The 25,051-nt window shown below is 37.2% G+C and overlaps 1 protein-coding gene across 1 annotated transcript; it reads left to right on the top strand.

Moving 5' to 3' along the window:
* The first annotated feature begins 657 nt into the window (after positions 1–657).
* LOC140941450 (receptor-type tyrosine-protein phosphatase R-like) lies at positions 658–24,047 on the top strand. Its single transcript, XM_073390445.1, has 16 exons — positions 658–774; positions 878–1,143; positions 6,591–6,707; positions 8,553–8,729; positions 9,240–9,344; positions 9,945–10,156; positions 11,289–11,372; positions 11,592–11,691; positions 12,666–12,747; positions 13,972–14,048; positions 14,512–14,551; positions 14,966–15,063; positions 15,891–16,186; positions 16,262–16,322; positions 17,560–17,612; positions 20,458–24,047. The coding sequence occupies exons 1-16, from the start codon at positions 687–689 to the stop codon at positions 20,585–20,587; spliced, it is 1,986 nt and encodes a 661-aa protein (XP_073246546.1). The 5' UTR covers positions 658–686; the 3' UTR covers positions 20,588–24,047.
* Positions 24,048–25,051: the final 1,004 nt, after the last annotated feature.

Here is a 25,051-nt window from a genome sequence, read left to right as displayed (position 1 = left end):
ATGCATATCTCAATGCTCCAGTGATGTAAATTGGAGCGCAAATTAATAAATCCTATTCCCATATATTTATCAAGATAAATCACAAGGACTTGAAATCAGTATTATACTTTGTAGAAGTTGTACGTTTCCACGAATGGACCAACGTAGCAAAACCGAAAAGTAGGAGCAAACTCCTTCATTGAGAATTTGGCTCTTGGGATAAAAATGACTTCTCTTGTCGCTCAGATCCGAAAGAAGGAGGAACAGAAAGGTCCAGAAACCGCTAAGGAGACCGAGACCAAAAAAAACAGATTTGAAGCATTCTTAAAATTGGTGCAATTCGCGTTAACTACGAAACGAATACGTTAAAAATGTCCCCCTGAGTAAAACCTGTACCACTGCGAAAATGTAAAGTCAAGAGCCATGCCAAAATAACTTTCATTGGGTGGAAAGTGAAATGTAAGCCCGACATGAAATAAACTAGAATTAACGACCTTTTTAACAATAGTAAAACTTATCTTGCACTTGATTTAAATGAACTTTATCACACAGTTTTGGCACAAGTTTCGCCGATATTCGTTCGTATTTGTGACCTCAGCTGGCGCGCCATTTTTCAACGTCCTGTCACGTGACTAAGTTACTGTACATGCGCTGTTCCAATATTTTGCTCGAGTCGGAAGCCAGCGAGATTTTGTGATGGAGGGAAAATGGTGGTTTGGTTCTTCGAATTTCTATGGCTATTGTGGATTTTGACGTCTTTTGAAGCGGGAACCACACAAAGCAGAACAATCAGAGGTTTCTAATATTTATTTTCTGGTTTTCAGTGCGTTCAGATGATTGAATATATTTGATTTCGGGGTTTGAACATCTAATGTTTGTTTCTAACTGACTTCATCAGCTGTTGATCAAGTCGCCTACGCTGGTTCGTACGGCAGCCGTACTACAAGATTTTCTCATGATCTGGAATCGGCTAAACCTCAAAACGCTCGCCCAAAACTCGAAGTGAAGAGCCAGTATGGAGGAAAAAATATTAAGATGGATTTTCAACGAAGATTTTCCCACTTCGAGGCAGGCGAAAGCGCCCTCTCATCTCGCCAGGACAGCAACAACTTTACATCCAGCGCGGGTCACAGGGACCTGCCGGAAATTTATATTTTAGTTTTGGTAAGTCGCCTTTGTACCATCTCTTCCTTATTCGATGTCAATTTATTTTCACATGTGTATCCGGCACTTAGGCAGATTCTTCTTTCTTCTCGGTTGAGGTTCAGTGGAATACGTATAGACTTGCTTTTTTACTCCTAAAATGTTTCGATTCGACAGTTTTTCTCTTAGGTACCCGTTACAGTTTCTTTTTTTCCGATCGAATTATAATAATTGCCTGTTGCTAAACAACTTGAGTTGTAGTGTAGAATCGTATGATGTGGATAAATAGGGACACGAAAAAAAACTCGAACGTTACTGTTAACGGCCGAGTATATCCGAATTTGATAGCGGTTTCGGGACAGCTGGAGTAATTTTCATCACAGCTAAAATTTTAGTGGGTTTTACTATGCCAAAAATACAACGCTTACGAGGCATGTTATGTTAGCTCGGTAAATTTTATGTCGTGTTTCATTTTAAGACGCTTTTTGCTTTACTGACACTAAGGTAACTTTTTAGGTCAATCCATTGAGGTAGTGAGTCGGCTTTACTTGGCGCGTAAAAAATTTTTGCGTGATCTTTCGATCTCGCATTATCTGACCGAATAATTATGTCCGTTCACGATCACTGCTCGCCACTTCTTGGTGATTTTCATTTTAATGGGGTTTGATTCGCTGAACAATAATTTTCGTGACATCGTTCATTAAACCTTCCCACACAAAAACAACAACTGACCGAAATTTACTTGAAAAGTAGCGTAGGTGTATCTTGACTTTCGTCAATTTCTTGCGAAAATATTCGCACCGGCCGAGTCAAAAAATATTGTCTGCCTAATTTCAAATTGATTCTGACTTGGCTGAAAAGGAGGGGAAATTTGATAAATTAGCGGAACTTTAGAACCGTAGATACAAAACCTGTTTTTGCCGGTAAAAAACGGTTGATGCTTCCGCCAATATTTCATCTTTAATTTGTAGCGGGTTGTTCTCTAACGATAGAGCTCGATTAACATGTTAAATTTACAGGTTTGAAGTTGCATCTAAAATTTCGACTGAGATCCGAGTCTCCTTATGCACACCTGTTATCGAAAATCTAAACAAAAATATGAAATAGGAAAGAATTAACTTGCGTCGAGAATCCTCCAGTCTTTTTTCCTGTTTGGTAGTATTTTTCTTTTTATGTTATGAATGCGTCTAATTTTTATTTTAAATGTATCAGTGTACATTTCGAGGCACGTGGTCCGCAATTTGACAGGGAGAAACTGGTATATAAGTGTTTTTATTTTTTCGTTCACCAGCAGCCGAAAATAACTTGTGTTGGGGTTTGAATTAATTTGGTGTTAATGACAACAATTTCAGATATTTGAATTTGAAAAAGTACAAAGATTGCTATCTCTTTTTAATTTGTAAGCTCGACCACAGTAGTCTGTAATCCTCTCAAGATTCATGCCAACGTGAACGTAATTTCATCATATCTCGATCTGGCAGCTACACTGTACATGAATAAAACTGTCACCACTTCATTAAGCATTTTTGTCACTTTGGTGTTTCAAGGTAGAAAATTATTCCAGTGGCCAATACAAGACGTTGTTTTTGATGTAAACAAATCAGATTCAGTTATTTGAAAGAATAGGAAGTTTTCTTGTTTTGATTTCCCTTGATTGATTTCATAATGTATTTCTCATCTTTTGATTTATTATGAGCTGAAAGTGGGAATCAGTTTTGAAATTATTATTGAAGTTTTTTTGGTAGAAAAATATTGCAGAGTTTGTAGTTGTACATGTACATTGTTTCTTTCCATATCACATGGTTTGATTAACAGTTAACGGTTGTCACATTCAGCATCACCAATGTCTCCTAATTCAACAATGAGCATTTTTGATGAACATTTCGTATATTTACGTTAATATGTGGATGTTATGTAAGAATGAAATATTGCTAATGAAGGAATCATGCCAAAAATTAGTTTCACTTTGCCCCGTTTTGTTCATCCATAGCTAGAAAAGGGTAATGATGAATAAGCAACGGATGTACCCTAATGAGACTTTTTAGATCGTCAAAAGTTGTGGGATAAAATCTGAGTTTAATTAAGAACCTCTCAACGAACCCTTATCAGATTAGGAATTATTAAATTGGTTTCACTGTACTCATCCTGTCCAATATGTGCTTACACTTTCTTCACTTTGAAATTTGATTTCATCAATCAGATTTTCCCAAACTCTCTAATCTCCTGTTGACTGACTGAAAAATTACCAGACGGTTGGTGCAATTATGAGAGATGTGTCTTGACCCATTCAACCTCTGTGATGATCTAAACAACTTTTTTCTGTTTGTTTTGTAATCAAGCTGTACACTGTAACTAGAAATACCTATCTCACAATAACCCTCACGAAACTCAGTTTGGTAATGGCACTCAAGTTAAGCCCTGTCGGTCGAGGTTAAGAACTGGATAGGTGACAAACAGCGAATATTGTCGTATGTTGTTCTTTCTGTTCTTCTTCTTTTTTGCATATTGTGGGGAGTTAGTGTTAAGAGTGTATTGAAAAGCATATTTAGCATTATTTTGGCTTCCATATTTAGAAAAAAACAAAAACAAAGCACAAATGTGGCACTGCAGTTCACATGAAAATTATTATACTTCAGGCTGCTGAAACTTTGCAGACTTTGATCTATATATCGGTGGGGAAACCGGCAAACTAATAAATTTGAGTTTTTCACAGTGTAAAATGATCATAGTGCCTCTGATATTCCAGTCTCCTATTCCTCTGTTCCTCTGTCTCTTGTTGTCGGCATTACCTTCGCTGTGGTAAGTGATGTTCTCTCTGCTCCACGGTTTTTTGTTGACATCTTCTCCTTCGTTGTTGACGCAGAATTTGAAGTCGGCGTTCTCGCTCTGGGGGAGTTTCCATGGAAAATCTTCCTGGGTGAGGATTTGGAGCCACTTGTTGTGCTTGTGTGTCATTTGCATGGAAAATTGATTGTGATTCACTGATTGTAAACATTTGTTTCATAGACGATGAATAAACACAACAGCCTTTCATGAATAATACATGAAAATGTGCCCTGTTCATCTGCGGCAAAGTCTATGTTGCCTGGAAATGCAAAATGCTTCATGACAAAACGCTACCATGACGTCATTGGCGGACACCAAGCATATATTCGTAGATTTATGGGGTATCGAATTTTTGCAGCTGGCTAAGACCACGTGTGGTTACGTTAGCAGACTGCGCGCGACAAGTTTCTAAAGTCACTACGACAACACCGAGCTTCACTTGGAATAAATACAGTAATAGGTTATTAAACATTGTAGGCACTGGGTAGTGCCATAGTAGTGTTCTATCCACAGATGGTAATATGCTTCAGAAATTGTTACTATTTTCTTAATTTAACTTTCAACTGATGTAATTTATTGTGGTCATTTGAAAGTCAATTCACCCAAGGACATTTTGCCCAGACTTAAGTCAATCCACCCAATGGTATAAAACACTCTACAACGTCGTATTTATAGGACATGTTACTTCAGTTAAGCATGGATTCCATTGCTAGGATTGCTGAAGGAGGTTTAGCAATTGCAACTGGAACTGAATTAAGGGAAAATGTGGTCCCCCCTTATTATTGCCAATTACAAGTATACTGTAATGGGAACAGTGACATAAACTGACACAGAGGGACAACCCAGTGTCCTCCTTATCAGGCAGTAACCGGTAAAATTTACCGTTTGAAGCAACAGTTCTTACTGCCTGTAAACTCTTGAAGGTTTACTAAAATTGTACAAGTTGTTCTAAAAAAATACGCAAGTTGTGATCTTCTTTCTGATATGGTTCCATGCAGGATTTGAAAGAGAACATTTCAAACCGGATAAAACTATTGGAATCATACATTTTAAATTGTTGTCTTAAGATTTAACCTGTAAATTTGAAGGGAAAAGGTATACTGCCGATTGCGGTTCTTTAAAAAGTAAATTTTAAAACTAATTAGGTGTAAGTTTTTAACCTCATATTGGAAGGCCAGTAGCTTGCAACAATGGATTAGCCTTGAAAAGGTCTTAATAAGAGAATAGAGTACCGAAGTGTGACATCATAGAAAATGAAATTTGTGAAATTATGGGATTTGTTAAGATATTCAGAAAGAACAACATCCAAGACGCCTACTCGCCAAAAATTAGCAATTTGGGGCAGATTGTCTCTGAGATATTAACCCAGTTATGCTCCGATGACTCCATACAAATCCTTCTAAATCTTTCCTGGTTCCTAATCTTATGAACCAAGCCAAATTTAGAAGGATTTGTATGGAGTCGTCACAGCATAACTGGGCTAATATCTCAGAGACAATTTGCCCCGAATTGCTAATTTTTGGCGAGTAGGTGTCTTGGACGTTGTTCTTTCAGAATATCTTAACAAATCCCATAATTTCACAAATTTCATTTTTATGACGTCATCACTTCGGTACTCTATGATGTTTCAGATAACTTATCCCAAGGAGGGTGGGGCCATGTCCCTCACCCCACTTTTCCCCTCTCTTCAGGAAAGTGCACCTCTTGCATATATTTTTTGCCTTACCGGTCAGGAGTGGTCCCTGACCTGCTGGGCTGAAATTTAGGGAGAACGCTGCAACCTGAGTTTAATTAAGGAAGTTTGTCACAAAGATGATGAGCATTTTGTTTTAAAGTGATGTTTGTCCACATACTGAGTTCCGGGGCCTGTTTCTCGAAAGTCCCAGTAACTTTTCAGGCTTGGAAAGCTGTTTTGTGTTTTCCGTGTTTACAGTTAAGATTGAAGTTTCAATAATTTTGAAAATAATACAATGAAACTATCAGTTAACAAACAACTTGGACTGGTTTGTGAGCTAGGAACTGTGCTACTATTCAACAAGTTTTGATTTTAAAATTTGCCTTCAGCCCTGAAAAGTTTCCTGTTCTTTTGAGAAATGGATCCCTGGAAAGTAAAGTGTGGAAATTGTTCTGATACTGTTCACTGTATGTGATTTGTGTATAAATCACAGTGAACAACAACAAAACTACAACAACACACTTCATTAAGGAACAGATAGTTACAATTTGAATAGTACCTACCCACAAATAGTTAAAAAAAAACTAGTCGAGACGGGTAGGTACGATTAAGTTAGGCTTCTTACAACTAAGTTTTTTAGTGCTATACATATTTGTACTTGCAAAGATTGCAAATTAGCAGCAGTAAAAGATTACAATAAATTATAGTAAATTAAAATAATGATAGCAGCAATATTAATGACAAATTGCAAATAAAAAATAGCAAAACAAAATGACTACACAAAGGAAAGAGAGAAAGAAAGAGATTCACTATATTGGTTGAAGTTATCGGATCGTTACAGTTTTACAGTTTTTAATTATTACAAGAATTGACAATGGGATGGTGTAAGGTACAAATTCAAGAGAATTGAAAATAACTAATATTAGAGATAAGATATTTAGAGACAGCAAACTTTTTTTCCTTACAGAACATTGCCACAGGTCTGAGGAACTTCAGTGAGGGCTTAAGAAAGAGGTTTACATCTCTTCTCTCAAAAGGATTAGGTCTTCATGAGCAGAGTTGTGTAATCCTCCATGTCTTCCCAGTAAGTTCTGAGAAACAGCCATTGAATTTGATGATTATGTTTATGTACTGTAATTTTACCCAAGCTAACTTGTCACCCTTCAAATCATTTCTCTACAATTTTACCCTCGATAACTCAAACCATGTTTTAAACGCGTATTATAAACAAGTCTGAAAAAAAAAAACAGTGTACCGAAGTCCGAGTGCCTGCTATGCAAGCTAAAACATTGAACTTCTTTCAAAACAACAGTCGTGGCAAGTAACATGCATCCAACTTTACATGTAAAGTAGCACCTCAGCCAACAGCCAAGGAAATCTTGATTACAAAACGTGACGTTCGCAATCGTAGCATGATCGTAGTAAGAGAAAGTGTGTAGCAAGTCGTTTTCTCTTTCACCGCGAAAAGACGTTTTTCCACAATGTCGGTTTCTAATTTTACATCAGCCACATTCTCTGTTGTAAAGAAATACACGCAACTTGCGTGTATTTTTGTAAGCAAAATCAGTCACCATAAAAGTACACTCAAATTTGCGTGTAAAAAGTCTGCGTGTAAAAGCGCGTGTAAAAATTTACACGAGAGTTTTTTGTGTGGATTTTTTGTGGAAATCCGCCATATTGCATGCAATTTATGCGCGTGTAAGTGCTGCAATGCCCGTGTCCTGTACTGTAAGGAAGGAGGAAGTTTTGGGCTCAAAAACAAAATTTGAAGTGAGTGATAATGTCGACTCTTGTTTTAGCATTTTCATATTTTTCTTTACAAATCACTTCCTCAGAGGGCTTAACCTTTTCGCTCCCAGAAGTAACCAAAGTCAAATTTTGCCAAAGTTTCCAAATTCATTTTCTAAAATGCTAAAAAAAAACAATAGCATCATGTTAAAGTACTGCCAATTGCAAAGAGGTTTCATTTGAATGGTTACACAACAGGATTTCGTCCACAGACTTGAGAGTTAGAACAACCTCAAAAGACGTCATCATTCATTCTGGCAGTGACAGGTTTAATAAGAAGTTAAGATCCCAGAGCCTTCACTCTTATCACACTTCTGACAGCAGGACTGAATCATGTTTGCATCTAATTTGCCACATAATAATTTGAATCCTGCTGATATGGAGAAATGATTATAGACAGCAGGGAAGTTGTCAAGTGAGTGTGAATGAAGTGTCTCAGAGGTGAGACACCGCAATTAGATAGCTATTTAATTCCCCTCTGGTTCCTTCTTGGACCAACAAAAAGGGCTGTTTTGTTTCTCATAAATTTAACGCTTTTATGTGTATAATTGGCAAATTCACGAGTTTCTAATAATCTGTTATTATACTCGATTTTCAACCTCTGATATTAATTTTTGTATTTGTTTATAAAATTAATGAAGACAGACATTTTTTCTGGTGAACCAATAAATTTATTTCTATTACATTTCTTTAGAGGAGGGCAATTTACATCTATTATTTCTCAGAAATAATTGATGATCTTGTCATGCCATATAACTGAGTAGGAAAAGTCTCTCGAAATACATGGTGTATGCCCTATGAGAGGTCTATTATGTAGCAAGTTATGTGATTACTTGAAACTACAGTAGATTTGGCATGTCTGAGCACATTAGATTCACAACACCAAGGTGTCGCAGGCACAATGAATTATTTGTTACTTTGTCCAGATAATTTTTGTTCATTTCTTTTTTAATAATGTAAAATTTCTTACAGATTGTATAATCAGATGTAATTTGAGAATCAATTCATTGCATAATATCAGAAGTCATGCCATTATTTTTATAATCACTTGCAAATTGTAGAGACTTCCCCTCTGGTTGGGAAGTTAGAATGATTATTTATGAACAATTTTCCATTATTCTGTGCGTTGTTTTAATTTTAGATCTCTGTTCAGAGGATCCAAGTTGAACTGTACTGCGAGAAAGATATGGTTAAGGCTATGGGGTCTGAGTGGGAACCTAATGTGTTTATCCCTGCCAGCAAAATGATCCAAACACTGGACACTCCAGGCATGCAACCATTCCTGAAGGAGTTTAATGTGTCTGCTTATGGTGTGAAGGTGATATTTCTTCTCATTATTATTAAGCCCCTTTTTAATGTCATTTTCAAAGTCTCTGTTTGTTGCCAGTAGAGTGTCTGTAAGCATTTTTTAACCCCCATTTATGGCCATATCAGAGAATAAAATGGGTCAATATACTCAATGATTAAAAGTTATAACCTAACATTAACTTATGAAGACTTGATTCAGAGTTTTCAATTGAATTTTGCTTTTTCGTGGTTACAGCTTCTGTTGAAGTGTGACCACGATGTTACTGAGTTTTTAGTAAGTAAATAAGCTTATAAAAATGCTACTTAGTGACCCCCTCAAGTTTTTTTTGCTTCACTGTTCAAGCACATACAGTGTACACCTGCAGATCTCCATCAATTATCATGTGCAGTTACACTTGTCTCTACATTGTCCTTATTCCCTTGTTTCAGGAAGAGAGAGAAATATACATTTTTCTTCTCTGATCCCCTGAATGGTTTCTCTCCATATGTATTTTAAAATTGTTACTTTTGTAACTTACAGGAGTCTCCTGAGATAGATCTGGCAGTGTATCAAGAGATGTGGTTTCCAGTAGCAGTTGTAGCTGGAGTGACAATCATACTCATTTTTTTGGCTATTGTGTGCTTGGTAAGACATAGTATACTGTTCACACTTGGATTAAATCACTAATATTAGGGCTGTGTACCAATAGGGCCTGAAGGCCTTAGGCAACTTGAACAAAAACAACGACAAAAACAGAAGAAAACACCATTTTTCAAGAGTTAGTTTGAACAAAAGGTTTCATGTCTGTAACCTTCAGTCATAACTCTCTTGATAGGTAAATGACTTTGGCGCCAAAATTCTGTAAATTAAAGCCATCTGTTATCTACAGCTTGAAGGTTTGCTTGCAAATTAGTATTAAGAACGCTAGCGTCATATTTAATACTCTGAACACCTACTAACAACTGCAGCTCTTTAAATTTGATTGTGATGAAATGAGAAACATTGCTAAAACCATAAAAAGAACTGTAAAAGGATTAAAGTCTCTGAAAGTGGAATAAAGGCCATTTTTAACTTCACTGTGAATAGAATCGTACCAATAAGGAGACAAACTACCCTAGACAATTAACAGTGGTGGATCTGAAAAACAAGAGACTTAAAGCAAGGCGACAAATATGTGTATATTAATTATTATAATTGTTTAACATGTTGACAGATAGTTTCAATTAATTCTTTTGTCTTTGACAGCTATTCTGTCGTCGTCATTTGGAAGTAAAAGCTGAAGAGGAACATCGCACACAGCACCTGGACCCTGAGAAACTCCTCTATCCTGCTGTAGATCCCACAAACACCGTGTCTGCAAGCATGATCCAGCCAGACGCTGGTCGAGTTTACACTATCACAGGATTGCCTCCCAAGGCTAGGAAGTGGAAAGGTTCTCAGCTCTCACTCTCAGACAGGTTTGGAGAAAAATATTTTTGATTTAAGCTTGTTAACTTTTGTAATATATTGTATATTCTATTGGGTATATAATATTTAACAATTAATGAATGAGGCTGAGTATCTTATGACGAATTATGGAGATCGACGAGAGTGTTATCGCCCTCGTCGATCTCCATAATTCTTCATGATATGAAAGCCGAATTCAATAATTGTTTTATTATTCATTCAAAATAATTCCTAGTTCAAAAACATGGCTAAAACATGCTTACCTCGATCGATCTATCGATGTTAAGTTCATCTTCGATAGCCACATTTAGGGTTGATCAGCTCCGCAAATATTCTCCAAATAGCAGATGTCACCCTTCGAGTTGTCTTCTTGCTGTTCTTGCCATGTTTTTAGCTATTTTTTCACCTAGTTCTTACTCTTGAAACGAGTGAAATGTCCCCCATTTTTCCAGTTCACAACCAAAACAACTCAACCTCATCCCCAGGTCTTCTCAGTTAACGGTGCATTAACCTGCAAGAACGCTGCATTTTTGACGTCATTTCCTTGCCAAACACAAATTCTTCCAAATGTGGTCATCAGTAACTGGTTATGTTGAATTAAACGTGTCCTTTTAGCCAATCAGAATCAGGGAAATATTTTGAATGAATAATAATGTATTTTATGTAACTGACCACAATTCAAATTGTTGGTTTTCCCTGTGCCATTGATTATACAAAAATATCCCTTACCTACTTTTGTTGTGAACAGTGCGTACATGTATGTTAACATGCATGTACATTTATGCTTTTAGAGATAAACAACCTTTAACTTAACATTTTGTTGACTATTCTCTCTGGGAATTCTGCAGTAGAGTAGACTTTACCTCTGTTACATAATGCTAGCATGCTGTGTATATCCTGTGGCAATCCTGTATGTGTCTGACTTTCTTTTTCTCCTTCACTTCTTACATGCCCCTTCCACCTCCTTGCGGTGATGAACCAGTTGAGTTGTCTACCAGGAGCTCCCCTCTCCCACCGCCTCGGGCTGAGTCTCCCATATCTTGTTAGGGTTATTTTGAGAATACAATACTGTGTATCCGTAAATATTAATTAAAATTAATATGAATTTTTGAGGTTTAATTGTGCTGGTATTTCACATTCTAGGCGTGGATCTTCCTTAGTTCTGGATCTCAAATCTTCAGCAACAGAATTAGGAAGTAGCTCTCCTGCCCCAAGTATTCTAGAAAGGTACGAAACATATTTTAGCCTTTAAGTAGTCCATCCCTGCCAAAGCCCAGTTTAGGTGACGGTTTCATGTATGTGTTGAATTTTGAACCTGTAGGAAATGCAGTGGCTATTTTAAAGATGATCGTCTTTATCAAATGGAAATTGATTTTTTCCTTTATTAAAGGTAGAATCTCTTGTTGTGATAATTACTTCTTTCTTTCTTTTTTCCCTTTTTACTAGTCCCACAGAAGAAAAGTTAGCTTCTAAATCCAGACCTTTGACTTATAATGAATTAGAAGATTGTGTAAATAATCCAAAGCAAGTAACTACAGAATTTTGGGTGAGTCACTAGATCGTGTAGTCATAAATAAAGAGTGAAAAGGGGGATTTTCTTTGGCATTGTTGTTCATGCAAATATGCCATGTATTCTTCTCTCACGTCTCATGCCCCCTATTTGTTTTTTATGGACTGGCCAATCAGTACAGTGGAACCTTGATATAACAAAGGGCCAAGGAACTGGCAAAATTTGTTTGTTTTACTGAGGTTCTTTTTCCGTATAATATTATCTAACTATTACTGGGGTAAAGAAAATCATTTGTTATACTTAGGACTTCATTATGCAGAGGTTCATTATATCGAGGTTCCACTGTGTAGAGGAGATGTGGAATTACGTTTTCTTGAAACTCTTCCCAAAGCACTGAGTTAATGCTACTTTGTGACACTCGTAAGGCTGGGTAGGGGTCATAGTACTTCAAGTGGGCAAAGGAGGTTTTAAACATTAATACTAGGCTGATTTAGCAACAGGATGGGAACATCAGTTGACAAGGGGAAAGCGCAAAGGACTAAACATGACTTCCGGTGCCCAATTTGCCGCTCTGCCATTGGTCAAGCCAGTTGTTTCATCTGCGCATGCCTTTGTCAACTGATGTTCACGTTCGGTTGCTTAATCAGCCTAATAATGCTTAAAACGTTCTTTACAAAACATTGTAAAAAAGTAAAGGCTTGACATGACTCCCACCAGTCATAAACTTCATGTGGAACGAGTTACAATAATTCACTGAAAGCAAGCCTAGTTTGGAGAGTTCTAGCACAATATCTTTGGGGGACTCCTACATGTAGTTTTGAAAGTACCATAATAAATCTCTTGTACATCTGTAAGGACTACAATTTTCTGTTCTCTACTCTCCTGTACATGTAGTGTATTAATTTCCCCCCAGGATTTCTGATCTGGACAACATTTCATCACCTGTCTCAATCAACATAGCTTTGCTACAGTAGAAACCCAGATTAATCTCACTTCCTTTATTTATCCAGGAAATGCCCATGAACCATCCGCCTCCTGAAGAAAGGCTACCTGGTTCAAGTTATAGAAATAGATATCCATTTATTTTACCAAGTAAGTTACATTGCACAGTGGAACCCCATCAATACTGTCACCAATGGAAAAAAAAATGGCAGTATTACCAGGATAGAGTCAAATTTCATGACTTGGGGGCCACAATAACAACAATACACCATACATCACATTTGCACCTCTTGAACTACTAGAAATTACAAAAACTACTTGAAACCTTCCTTAGGGCTCAACATTAAAGGCTGCCTGCTTGCCTAGGACAACTAAAAATTTCATCCGGGCCCATCCTCATCTGTTCAAAAATTTTCTTCATCTGTTCAACCTCATCCATTCAAAAATTTTCGGCAGACATTCATCTGTTCGACTGCATCCATTCAAAAATTTTCGTCAGCTTTGTACCCATTTGACTGGATTCGTTCAAAAATTTTTGTCATCCATTCAAGCTCACCCGTGCAAAAATTTTTGTCATCTGTTCGGGCATTCCGTTTCAAAGGGCTTAGCTATCCATTTCTCATCCATTTGCTTGCTGTGCATTTGTTCGTAAGAAACATGTTCATGTGGGAGGTCACATATATTCTGAGGAAAATTAAAAAATGAGGTGCTGGACATTGCATAAAAAAACACTTTGCTGTGTGAGCTTCTTGTTCTTTTTTTCTCCATGTTTGCTTATAAGGGTAAAAAAGTTGTCTAGAAACTGTTGCATTCATCTGAAAGGTTGGGTTTTGAGGAGAGGGGTAAACCAAAGTACCAAGTGAAAAACCTCTCAGAGTAGGGCAAGCTGAGCCCACATGTGGTGTGGATACCATGACTCGCACTTGGGCTACATTGGTGTGAGGTGACTGTTGTCGTCTCTTTACCATGCGAGTTGGTCCCAAGTATTATTACAGGTATTTCGAGAAAGGCTGTCAGAAAAAATGTGCATGCAACAATCCCAAAAGGTAATCGGGATATGATCAATACATTGTTCCTGACACTGTAGCTGTTGAACCTACTTTTGTTGCTTTCTTTCAGCACTTGCAAACATATGTCCATGGCCTCTCTTGTCATTCTTTTAAACTGCTTTGATGAACAGTGAATTCAAAGCCACTCACAATACTTTTTGGGATTGTCACTTGCACTTTTTCCGACAACCTTTCTCGCAATAGCTGTATACAACAGGTAGAACTCTACAGAAGATCAAATGTGCAGTCACTAGATACCGTGTATCATTTTCAGTGGTTGCTCCTGATTTTATGAATAACTGTCTAAATTATTTTCTTCTTTCAGATGCTAGGACTAGAGTAAATTTACCAGAAGTACCTGGAGATCCGCTGTCTATCTACATTAATGCAAATTTTATAAAGGTATAGTTGTTTGATGGTTTTAAGGTACAAAGTTTTGTCTCTCCTAACCTCTCTCTGTTCTTACGTAAAGGTAAACTTGTGGACATAATATATTTCCTGAGTTTTTCCACAACTTGAGAACATTCTTTTCACATAATTGTTGTCCATATATTCACAAATTCAGCGGTTTGTGTTAATGTTATAGAGTAAACTTAGTTTGTTACAGAACTCATTTCCAACCTTCCCCTTCCCGTACCCGCTGTTACTAGCATAATGTACTATTAATTATTTTATTTACCTTGTCTATAATCCTAGTCGCACAATGTCATTACTACTCCTGTTAGCATTCATCTTTCCCAAGACCACAGGAAAAGCAACACAGGAAACTCCTATCTTTAGGACAAAACAGACTTGAATGGATATTTTCCCCTTCAATGCTCTTACTATCGTGACTGTGAACTCACAAGATTAAAATGCATTTCAGGGTTATAAGGGTCGGAAACAAGCTTACATTGCAACTCAAGGTACATGTACCCAGTGGTTTTTTAATTTGATTAATTAGTTACCTATTTCCTCTTAAGTTCTTTTTAGTCTTTAATTTCTTGTATATTTCTTTTAATTTATTATTTTGTTTAATTCTTTTTTTCATTAGTCTGTTATCTCGTCCTCATCCATATTACGATTTTTATTTCACTTATTAGTAAACTGTTAACTTTCCTTAGTTAGTGGCCTTAGTCTTTATTGTTATATTTTGCATGCATTGTCCCGCCTCGAATAGCCTTTGCTAGCTGCGCACAATATTTCTGTAATTTTATTTGTTTATTAATAAAGTGTTGTTGTTGTTGTCTAATTCACCTGTAAGTGTTAACAACATTTTTCTATTGAATTATAAGTTATCTGAATATTTCTGACAACAGACAATAACATTCTTCTTGCAGGTCCTTTATCATGTACAGTTAAAGACTTTTGGAGAATGATTTGGTATCACCAGTGTCCCATTATTGTAATGATTACAAAACTTAAAGAAAGAAATGAGGTATGGCTATGAGAGGCAGTGAAATTAAATTTGTGGTGAACTATATTCATCAAAATTAATAATCTGTTAAATTTCATTACCTTCAAACATGCCATAATACTCCTTGTTGTCCCTCCAAAATTTTGCGTAAGCATCGTTTTCAGAAAAAAATGCTTATGCAATATTTTGGAGGGACAACAAAGATTGTTATGGTATTTTTGAAAAAGGAGTATGTGTAATGAATGTTGGAGATTTGACAATGTGATCTTTTGGCTTAGTTGGGTAAGATGCACTTCCTTATTTGGCCTATGTGAGGATGCACCACTGGGCATATAATTACCCTCACAGAAAAATATATTTCTGTGAGGGTAATCCTAAGCAGGGTCTTGTTTTTTTGCAAAGAAACCACAGGGAAAAAAACAGATATTCTGTCAATTCACCTACCACTTAATGGGGATCATTGTCCAGTACATGGTCATAGCTTCATCCTTGTAGCTGACTATAACAATCTTTTACATTAGGTTCCTTTACCTATCCCCTCCCCATTTTGCCAGTCCAGAGGAGGTGGCATGAGCCTAGTCAAAGACAACTGGGAGTCTTTGTCGGGGGTATATGATTGTGTATTTTTTATGGTTAGAGCATTGCTGTCCATGGGGAAAAGAAGAAATCCAGAGTTTAACCAGGGAAGAGAAGAAGCATTTGAGAATGAATGAAACGTGGAGTTAACTTTACAATGCACCTATACGTGGTGTTGTCTCAAACTCATACCACAGCAGTGAGATGTGGGTACTGACAGCACTGCACCAAAACCATTTCCACTGACAACAAGTGTGCTCTTTACTCCGCAGACAAAATGTGAACGATACTGGCCAGATCCAACCTTTAGAATGCAAGAGAAGTATGGAGACATAGTTGTCACATTTGATTCTGCCATAGGACGAGATGGTTATCAGATAACATCTTTGTACATAAGTCACTCACAGTCATTAGAGGCTCCACGAAGGGTGTATCATTACTGGTATACTGCTTGGCCTGACCATGGAGTCCCAGACTCACCAAGACAATTTCTCAGATTAGTGGAAGAAGTACACATTGCACAGGACAGGGAAGATGTGAAAGAGGGGCCTGTGGTAGTGCACTGCAGGTTGGTAACATTATAGCCTCTCCTTTAAATTGTCCATGCCTTTCCTTTGACCCACTGAAATTTTATTTCTTACAGTGCTGGTGTGGGAAGGACAGGCTGTTTTATCGCAGCGAGTATTGGAATTGAACAGATAAAGGTAAAGTCATACTGGCACTAACATTCAATTGGGAGCTTAACAAGTGAGAATCTTGATGGCCTGTGCCATATCCACAAAGTCATATTTGACAAGTTGACATTCTATGTATTTAGGATCCTTTTTAGCTTATTAGGTGGTCTGTTGTAAATCCTTGCATATCAGAACAGCATAATTATTTATTTAACCTCCAAACATCACGTGAAAGCTCTTTACTTCTTAAGTATGAATACAATTAACCATTGGTTGCTGACTGTATAAAGTTTGCTTGAAGTTGAAAAAAAGCCTCAAGTGGTCTGTGATTAACTATTAGGTTTCATTATTTGCCTTCCATCTGCTTGTTAAACACAGGGCTGTCAGTAAGGACCAGGGGACACTGATTTCCCTCAGATATTTTAAGCTTGAAAACCGGCTACTTTCATAGGAAACAAATAGGCCTTTTGCATTAGTTGATCACGTGATCAACTTTGGGCAAAGACGAAAACAGTTCACTTTTGAAAAATTTTGTTAGCATGAGCTGAAAAAGCATATTAAAATTATGTACCCTGTAATTTTCAGCCATATATCTCAAAGTAGCGATTGCAATGGTGGCTGAAAATTTGAAGGATTTGTATGAGAAAAATAACTCTTGCCACCCAGTCACGCATGAATGGTTTGCTATACAAATCCTTGTAAATTCTTAAATTTTATTTTGTTGTTAAATCTTTCCCTTACACATTTAAGGGCTCAAATTGCCTGTTATGAATTCAAAGGAGATTTGAGCCCTGTCACGCTTAAGGAAATATTTCACAACAGTTTCAAATTTTCGAAATTTGCAAAGATTTGTATGGAAAACCATTCATGCGTGACTGGGTGGCAAGAGTTGTTTTCTCGTACAAATCCTTCTAATTTTCAGCAGCTGTTGCAATCGCTACTTTTGAAAATATGGCTGAAAATTTATAGGTTAGCTAATTTTAATATGCTCTTTCAGCTTGTGCTAACAATTTTTTTCAAAAGCAAACTGTTTTTGTGTTTACCGAAAGTTGATCATATGACCAATTAATGCAAAAGCCTATTAAGGAAGATAGAATAAAAAACACTTGGCAACTAAAACTTTTAGTAACAGCCCTGGGAAGAAAGGGGGAATCTGACAAGTGATCACAAACCTCTTCGGATTTTTTCCACAAACCCCTCCAGTTACAAGTTTTTATCGCAGGACTGACCATTTTCACTTACTGTCAAATTTGTCTGCAACTATTAGAAAGAAGATTGTATAGACATTCTCAAGATAGTAAGCCTTATGAGAATAGACAGGTTAGTACTTACAATAATTCTTATTAAGTAATAATATTATAATTTTTACTCTTTTCCCAGGCTTATCCTGTAGTGGAAACCCACTATACAACCACCTTGTTAGCAAAATCCATTCCTTTTATTTATCCACCAATGACTATCCCTTGGAGTGCCCAGTCGTTATCTTGTGTGCAGTTTTAGGTTTTTAAGTAATGGTAACAGGACTGAGTGGAGTCCAATTCGGTCTGTAATCATACGAGTGATTAACAAAATCGGACGACCATGTAGCGGAAGCCCGATTTGTTTAATCACGAGTATAATTACAGACCGAATTGGACGACACAAAGTTCTGTTACCAATTAATCATAACTTTAACAAAATTTGTGATATAAAAGGCTATTTTTTAAATCAAAACACAAGAAATTCGAAATTTTGTTTTGCTAGCAGTGAAAAAAAAAAGCCATTTAAGTGCGCGCGTGATGACGCATACTGTCCAATTACTTAGGCATGATGCATACTGTCCTATTAAACTGTCCAATTAAGGCTGAAATCAGGGAAGTTGATAGCCAATCAGATTTGACAATTTTGTTATGGTTATGATTATACAACAAATAAGATGCCTGGCCTCAGTTGTTTGAAACCTGGATAGCGCTTTACGTGGGACAAATCATTTAGGATGGATAGGTATTAATTTGGGAAACCCCTTTTTTATTACATTATCCACTGGACAGACCTTTATTCAGTGGATAGCGCTATCCACCTTCTGAACTACTGGGGCCTGGTGAGCCCAGTGGACAAGTGAGAAAAGCATTAAAGCGGACAAAAAGGTCAGACTAAATAACGGAAAGTCATCAAAAGTCCATATTTATTGAGGTTTCCATTGATTTATGTAAGATATCTAGCAGTGATAGTCAGTTTGAAATCATACTTGTTATGTAGTGTCAAATTAGGGCTGTTTATAGGAGATTATAGGAACTCCAGGGGCTTCCACTTTTGGCACAGCCAGGCCCTAGACAGAGTTACGCACCCCTGGCCGGCAAACCAGTGCTCTCCAGCCATGAGCCCCCACACCAAGCCAAAGGGACCTCCGAGCTAAATGCCAAGCTCGGAGAGAAGGGGCTCATAGCTGGGAGAAGCCTGAGCCCCTATACACCAAACCTGGAGGCATCCACCCACGCTGAGCATGTAGAAACATGCAAAGGCTAAACAAGACCCAAGTGCCAAACATACAGTGCCAAAGCCCCATAAACGCTACAAACACTGTAAAACACCACAAATGTCCAACCCTGATGCCCAATAAACATTATTAATGCTGTAAACGGCACAAGGGTCCAACCCCAATGCCCCATAAATGCTACAAACACTCTAAATGCCACAAAACAACTAACCCGAACGCCTCATAATTGCTACAAATAGCTGTGAATGCCACGAACGTCCAACCCAAACACTCTATAAACAATCCAAACTCTGTAAATGCTACAAAAAGTTCAGCCCCAACACCCCATGAAAAAACTATAAAAGCTATAAAAGGATACTAAAAAACTCAATACAAGTAGTTGTACACTTACAGGCAGACAGACTCCAAAAAGTGCAAAAAACACTATAATATATTTATAGTACTACTAAAACTATTTACTGCAAAGTACTAAAAGGAATGTGGGTGCCTGGTGTATCCAGGGCCTCCATTGTGGTCAGTCAGGCCCTAGAATCCTCTCCCATGGCTGGCAAATCCCCACTACCCATCCATGGCTCCCCTTTCCCCCTTTCCAGGCACCTGTCACACTGATGCATGATGAATCTGTGGAAAGAGACAGGGTAGGGTTGAGGGGGAACACTAAAACAACCGCTTCACTCTAACGCGACCGCCACAAAACTGCTCAGTTTGATACTCCTGCCTGTGACGAAGCAACAACGTTCCGTCTGAGTTGTGAGTTTGACCATTGGCAGGCGGAGACTGCTAAGCCCGCGGCGGACAACTTGTTAAATTTCCCCCAAACACCGCTAGAAGCCAACAACGCTTGTCCTGAGGAAAACTAGGTAAACCAACAAAACCGGATTAAACGATCACACAGTAAACCGACTGCCTCAATGCTGAAACAACTGCTACACAAATGCTCAACGAAGAACTCAAAGGTCCTAGCTGTGTACAAAGCTACCACATGGACCACTTGACTGCTAAGCTCGTGAACCACTTGACCGCTAAGCAAGTGAATACAAAACCACAGTCGTTCCGTCTAATGATTACAGGACCGACAGGCTGTTGTAGAACTTTCGAACCATAAAGTTGCAGACAAAACACCCAAGCGTAAACCATGGCCATGCTAATTAGGAGACAAATGTCCCTCCAGGATTGTTGGCCCAAATTGCGAGAAAACAACGATTGCACAAAAGCCAAGCATAGCCCACGACAACAAAGAAACAAACGGTTGAACAAACACCAAAACAGCGAGAATCAGATGATAAACGAATGATCCAGAGGCTAAACGAAAAAGTGGCCACCAGGAAAACTCTGTACTGAGCACATGGAGGTGATGCAAGCAAGGCTGACCGCACTTGAGCCAAACCACCGACTGCTGACCACGCCCGTGCTTCTTGTTGTTAACTGTGTCAAATTAAATGGCCCTATTGTGCCTCCATCTTGTCAATTCAACCATAATGATTTATCTGTGGCTCAGAGGGGTTCCACAGAGTGTTATTCTTACCCTAATCATAGTCCAACACTCATACATGGAAGAAAGTCTTAGAGTTTGCTTGTCATCAGCCTTGTATACATCTCAAGACATGATAAATACAGTGTAACTACTCATTGTCAAGAGGTTCGTAAAGTTTTATAAGTGTCTAACATTTTGTTTGTTTAAACCTTCAGGGGAGGAATGGTTGAAAATGATCCACAATATGAACTTGTATACCAAACGCTTCATCATTACTGGACAACTCGTACAGGGAGTGAGGATGACTCACATGACATTGCTTTAGAGGCAATCTTCGATGAATAGTCAGCTAATTTTGAAACGATTGATGGATATACAGATCAATAATAATCTTACATGCTGGTCATGGGAGAATAATAATTTAAAGGCTGCATCATTGAGTCTGCAATCAAGTGTTTTGACCACTGCTATTCAAGATGCGCTTAATATTGCAAGATTATTTAACCTGCAGATTATACAGACAAACTAAATTCGAAATTTATAACCATATTAAGAAGATTTGGGACCATCAGCTATGTTTATTATCAACTTAAATTGAAGGCGAGTCTTCAAAGCACCTGACCAAGTTGGTTTGTTTGGAAGTAGTTCTGCCTGGTTTTATGTTAATTGGAGGCTTCCCTTGCAGGACAAGGGAACAACAGAGACCTGTTGAATACAGGAAATATAGACTGACTTCACTGGCTATGACTCAGAACTGCATTGTTAATTTACCATTACAGATGACTCAAGTTTGAGATTATTGTTATTTATGGATTGATGAGAAATTATTTCAAGAACCGGGAGAAAGAGACAAATTTACAAGGTGCTTTTTAAACATTTGTTGGTTGGAAGAACTGAAAACAAGGAGGCTTTGTGGGCATGTCCAACTGACTTGTGGAATTCTTGCCTTCTTATGATACAAGGAGGTTTTTGCTACATATTTTAAATCCAGAGTGATCACACCTCTGTTTAATGTTACTGTTTGTATCAATGGTATTCGTGACAAGAGATTTTAGACACTATATTAAGGTGAATTATTTTTTCATTCTTCCCCATCATCACTACATCACTACAGGTGCATTCTGCTCTTATATTTTGCAGAGAAGTGCAATAATGCATTATAAAATAAAAGGACCTCACACTTCTTAGTTTACTGAGCATCAATGCTTTAAAATTACTTTATTTTGAACTTGTATTGCATGGATCCTGGTTTACTGTTGGGACTATAACAAGTTACCAATATAAATGTACTTAATTTACTCAAATAAGTGCTGCCCAATTTAGCCCTGATATGATGACAATCAAAATAATTATTATTTTAGTTTAATAAAGAAAATTATAATACTGTAGTTAAAACAATTCTTTGTGGCATCCATCTTTCAAGTAAGCGCGGGTCTTGAATTTTCGGTTCCACTTTTTAGATGTTAAAAATTGGAGAGTAATGACCAAGCCACAGTTGTTCAAAAGGTAGATAGTGCTATTCGCCGGGTAAATCTCCATCCATTGGATAGCGCAATTGGTTTCCCTAATACTTACCCACTGGATAAAGATTCATCCTGTGGATAGCGCTATCCAGCTTTTGAACAGCTGGGGCCAGGGTGAAACATCAAATACATCCTTAAAGTGAGAAATTATTACAAAGTATTTATCAGATTAATATTATATTGTACAGAATTATTACTGAGGGATTTTATGAAATTCTTCTATCAACGTAACTTATTTACCCCAAGTGATGTATATGGATTATGTTAACACAGAGAATTGTCAAGGAAGTTTGTATTTAATTTATTTTGAATAATATTAATATTATTGTTATTATCATTGTGTGTATAAAATATGGATTCTGAACCTGCAGCATTAAATTGGAAATATTGGTGTTTAGTTTTTAATGCCAGTATAATAATTGTACAAGTAAGTTGCTGTATTTTTTTGTCCAGTTTTGTCTTATAAGTTGCTTGACTTGTAACTGGACCGTACAGTTAACACTGTTAACTTCTTCTTCTTCTTTATAATAAACAATCTAGTGTCTAATTAGTGTGTGCAAGGAAATGATAAATGCAAAAAGACCAAAAGTTAATTAAATTACTCCGAAGAACCCTTACTTAAGAGACATTAACTTTTTAGGTGACTATTTTAAAAATAATATATAAGTTCATTCCAAGATGATACACAAGATTGTTTCCTTAAAATGTTTGGGATGTTACCAATCATGTCTTCTGAAGTGATCCACCATGCTCAAACAAGAAGCATTAAAATAAACTGTTTCCTAATTTCACGGGAAAAAATGCTTCTCATGTCCAATGTTCCTGCTAAACTTCATGTTGAGCTCCTTATCATCAGGTTGCCAAGTATATTCTGAGATAACGGTAGCCAAAAATTATTTTCGGGCTTAGGGTTTGAAAGCTGTTTGGAAGCTGTTATAATTTCGGTTAGTAACTTATCTATCTTGTAACTTTGTGCAGAAAGAAAAGAAAGGAACCATTGTGAAATGACCTTTTCCTTCAAAAATGACATGAAAAGATATTAATACTGTCCTAAAAAAGTGATACTCTTGGATTAATAACCTTAAAAATATGGCAGTGGTAAATAATTCTGACTGTTTGATTTTAGTTTACACTGAATATTTATATACTTCCTTAACTGTAAATATTTTCTTTCCGGCGCAAATTATTTGAATTAGTTTTCGATATTTGGGCACTGCTTTGTATATTGCATACAATGTACATGAAAATAATGAACTAGAGGTTTTTAATGAGATACCTTTAACCTAGATGTATTCTTAAAACCATGCTTTCACTTTTATGCTGGATAAAACATGGCATTATCTGTGACAGGCCAAACTGTAACAACTACCACTTTGTCCTAGTTGCTAGATGTGATGTTATAACAGGAATGTTGTAACAAACACCTCTCAAGGGATCTTTTTTAAAAGAAGTGCAAGTGTAGGTCATATCTTCCAAAAAAAAACCACTTCTCAGCTCCACACTGATCTGCACCCTGCCATGCAAATACATGTAGACCACCTTTAAATATAGGTTGGTTTTTGTTCCCACATTTTACCATACACATGCCAGTATATTAGGCTGGAGGTCACCTCTGCCTTTAAGGCCCAACTACAACACAATATTTCTCGATTATTTCATGAATTTCGTCACACATTTTGTATCTCACAGCGGCCATGTAATGTCTATTTTATTGTTTATTTTATCTGAACACCAATGAAACACCAAACCATTTCACTTCAAAAACGCACCATATTATGTAACCATAGCAACAGTGATCTTTTCACATTTAAAGATAACATTTCGTGTGAAAAGTTATCATGTTTCCACACTAAAGGTCACCTGGTATATCACTGATGTTTATATAATGAAAATTTTTATTTGTCTTACTTGGCTTATATGTCTGTTAACAAGAGAGACCAACTCAAATCATCTTTACCTGAATCTCATGAGCTCCAAGTGTAATTATTGCAGCGTAAACAGAAACAGGCTGATACTACTGTAGCTTAATTGCTTAATTAAAGACTTTTAACCCACTGCAGGTTCAGAAATAGTAAAGTCGGTCTTATTGAATTAACACCAGAAGTAGGTAACTCCTTCAATTTTCAGTTACATTTATCATTGATGGATAAGGATATTATTATTACAGTTACCATGTAACTAGAGAGGGTACAAATGGTACAATGTTGAAGAAGATGGGTTTAACATGCGATGAGAGTGAGACAATAAAATTATCAGAGTTGACAGACTCAGTTTCATTGTGACATAGTTGTTTTTGTAAAGCTCTTATTTATTCTATTTAAATCGTTGCCATGGTAACCATGACATTCCATGTGTTGCAATATGCAGCTTTATGTTAGATGTCCCATCTTTGTGTATCCAGTGGTTTTGTTCAGTGCGATGTAGCAAAATTCATCGTACTTCTACAAAACTGTCAGCATTGCAGGATAACCTACCCCGTAATCATTTGAATACTTTATGTTGTTCTAAGTAAAGGGAAAAAATTCTCTAAATATCACCCCTGATTTCATTTCTCCATTTCTTCGAGATTACTACAATACTCAATTTGAGGTTGGATTTGAAACCGGGCTGGTATTGGAATAAAAGAAGACTCTGGGGATAAGGTTGGGTTCGGTACTGTTTCAAAATTTAATAGACTGTTCACAGTCCCCTATTTTTAGTCTCGCTTGCGTAAGCTGCGAGAATCATAATCTGCAAGCCGTTTTTCTTGGTATTAGGATACAAAAGTGCGGTTGGGGTCCCAGGCGTTCCTAGCGGAGACCGTAGAAACTGGAAATAAGAATCGTTGCGTGACCGAACTGTGGCAGTTCTTGCGAAGAAAGCTTAGGAAAGGTTAAATGAGATTTAGAGCTTTTCCGGAACGGGTCGGTCCACGAATTCTATCGCGTGAAAGAGTTGATAACTTTGGAACAAGTAAACACTGCAGTGGTCCAAAAAAAAGGAAAGCCTAACTGGTCTTCTACCTCCGCTAACCTTCATTTACCTCCATCAGCCTTCATCTTCCTCCATTAGCCGTCATTTACCTTCATATACTTCCACTAGCCTTCATTTCCCTACACGCACCTTCATTTACTTCTATTAGCCTTCACTCACCTTCATCTACCTTCACTAACCTTCATTTACCTTCGTCTACCTTCACCTACCTTTACTAGCCTTCATTTACCTTTACCCACCTTTATCTAGGGGAAAAGTTCTATCACCGGAGATTTGGGAAAAAAAAATTATCACCAAAACCAAATCACTCATG

Source organism: Porites lutea, chromosome 6 (assembly GCF_958299795.1).
Source record: "Porites lutea chromosome 6, jaPorLute2.1, whole genome shotgun sequence".
In the NCBI taxonomy this organism is placed as follows: Eukaryota; Metazoa; Cnidaria; class Anthozoa; order Scleractinia; family Poritidae; genus Porites; species Porites lutea.
Note: the sequence above shows the minus strand (reverse complement) of the source record. Positions and strands in the feature narration are given on the sequence as shown.

Bases quoted from the DNA above. Each gene is read 5' to 3' on its own strand.
- LOC140941450 (XM_073390445.1), top strand. From the start codon at position 687: ATGGTGGTTTGGTTCTTCGAATTTCTATGGCTATTGTGGATTTTGACG. The intron at 1,144-6,590 runs GTAAGTCGCCTT...TTTTCCTTACAG, and splicing joins AAATTTATATTTTAGTTTTG to AACATTGCCACAGGTCTGAG. The intron at 11,373-11,591 runs GTACGAAACATA...CCTTTTTACTAG, and splicing joins GCCCCAAGTATTCTAGAAAG to TCCCACAGAAGAAAAGTTAG.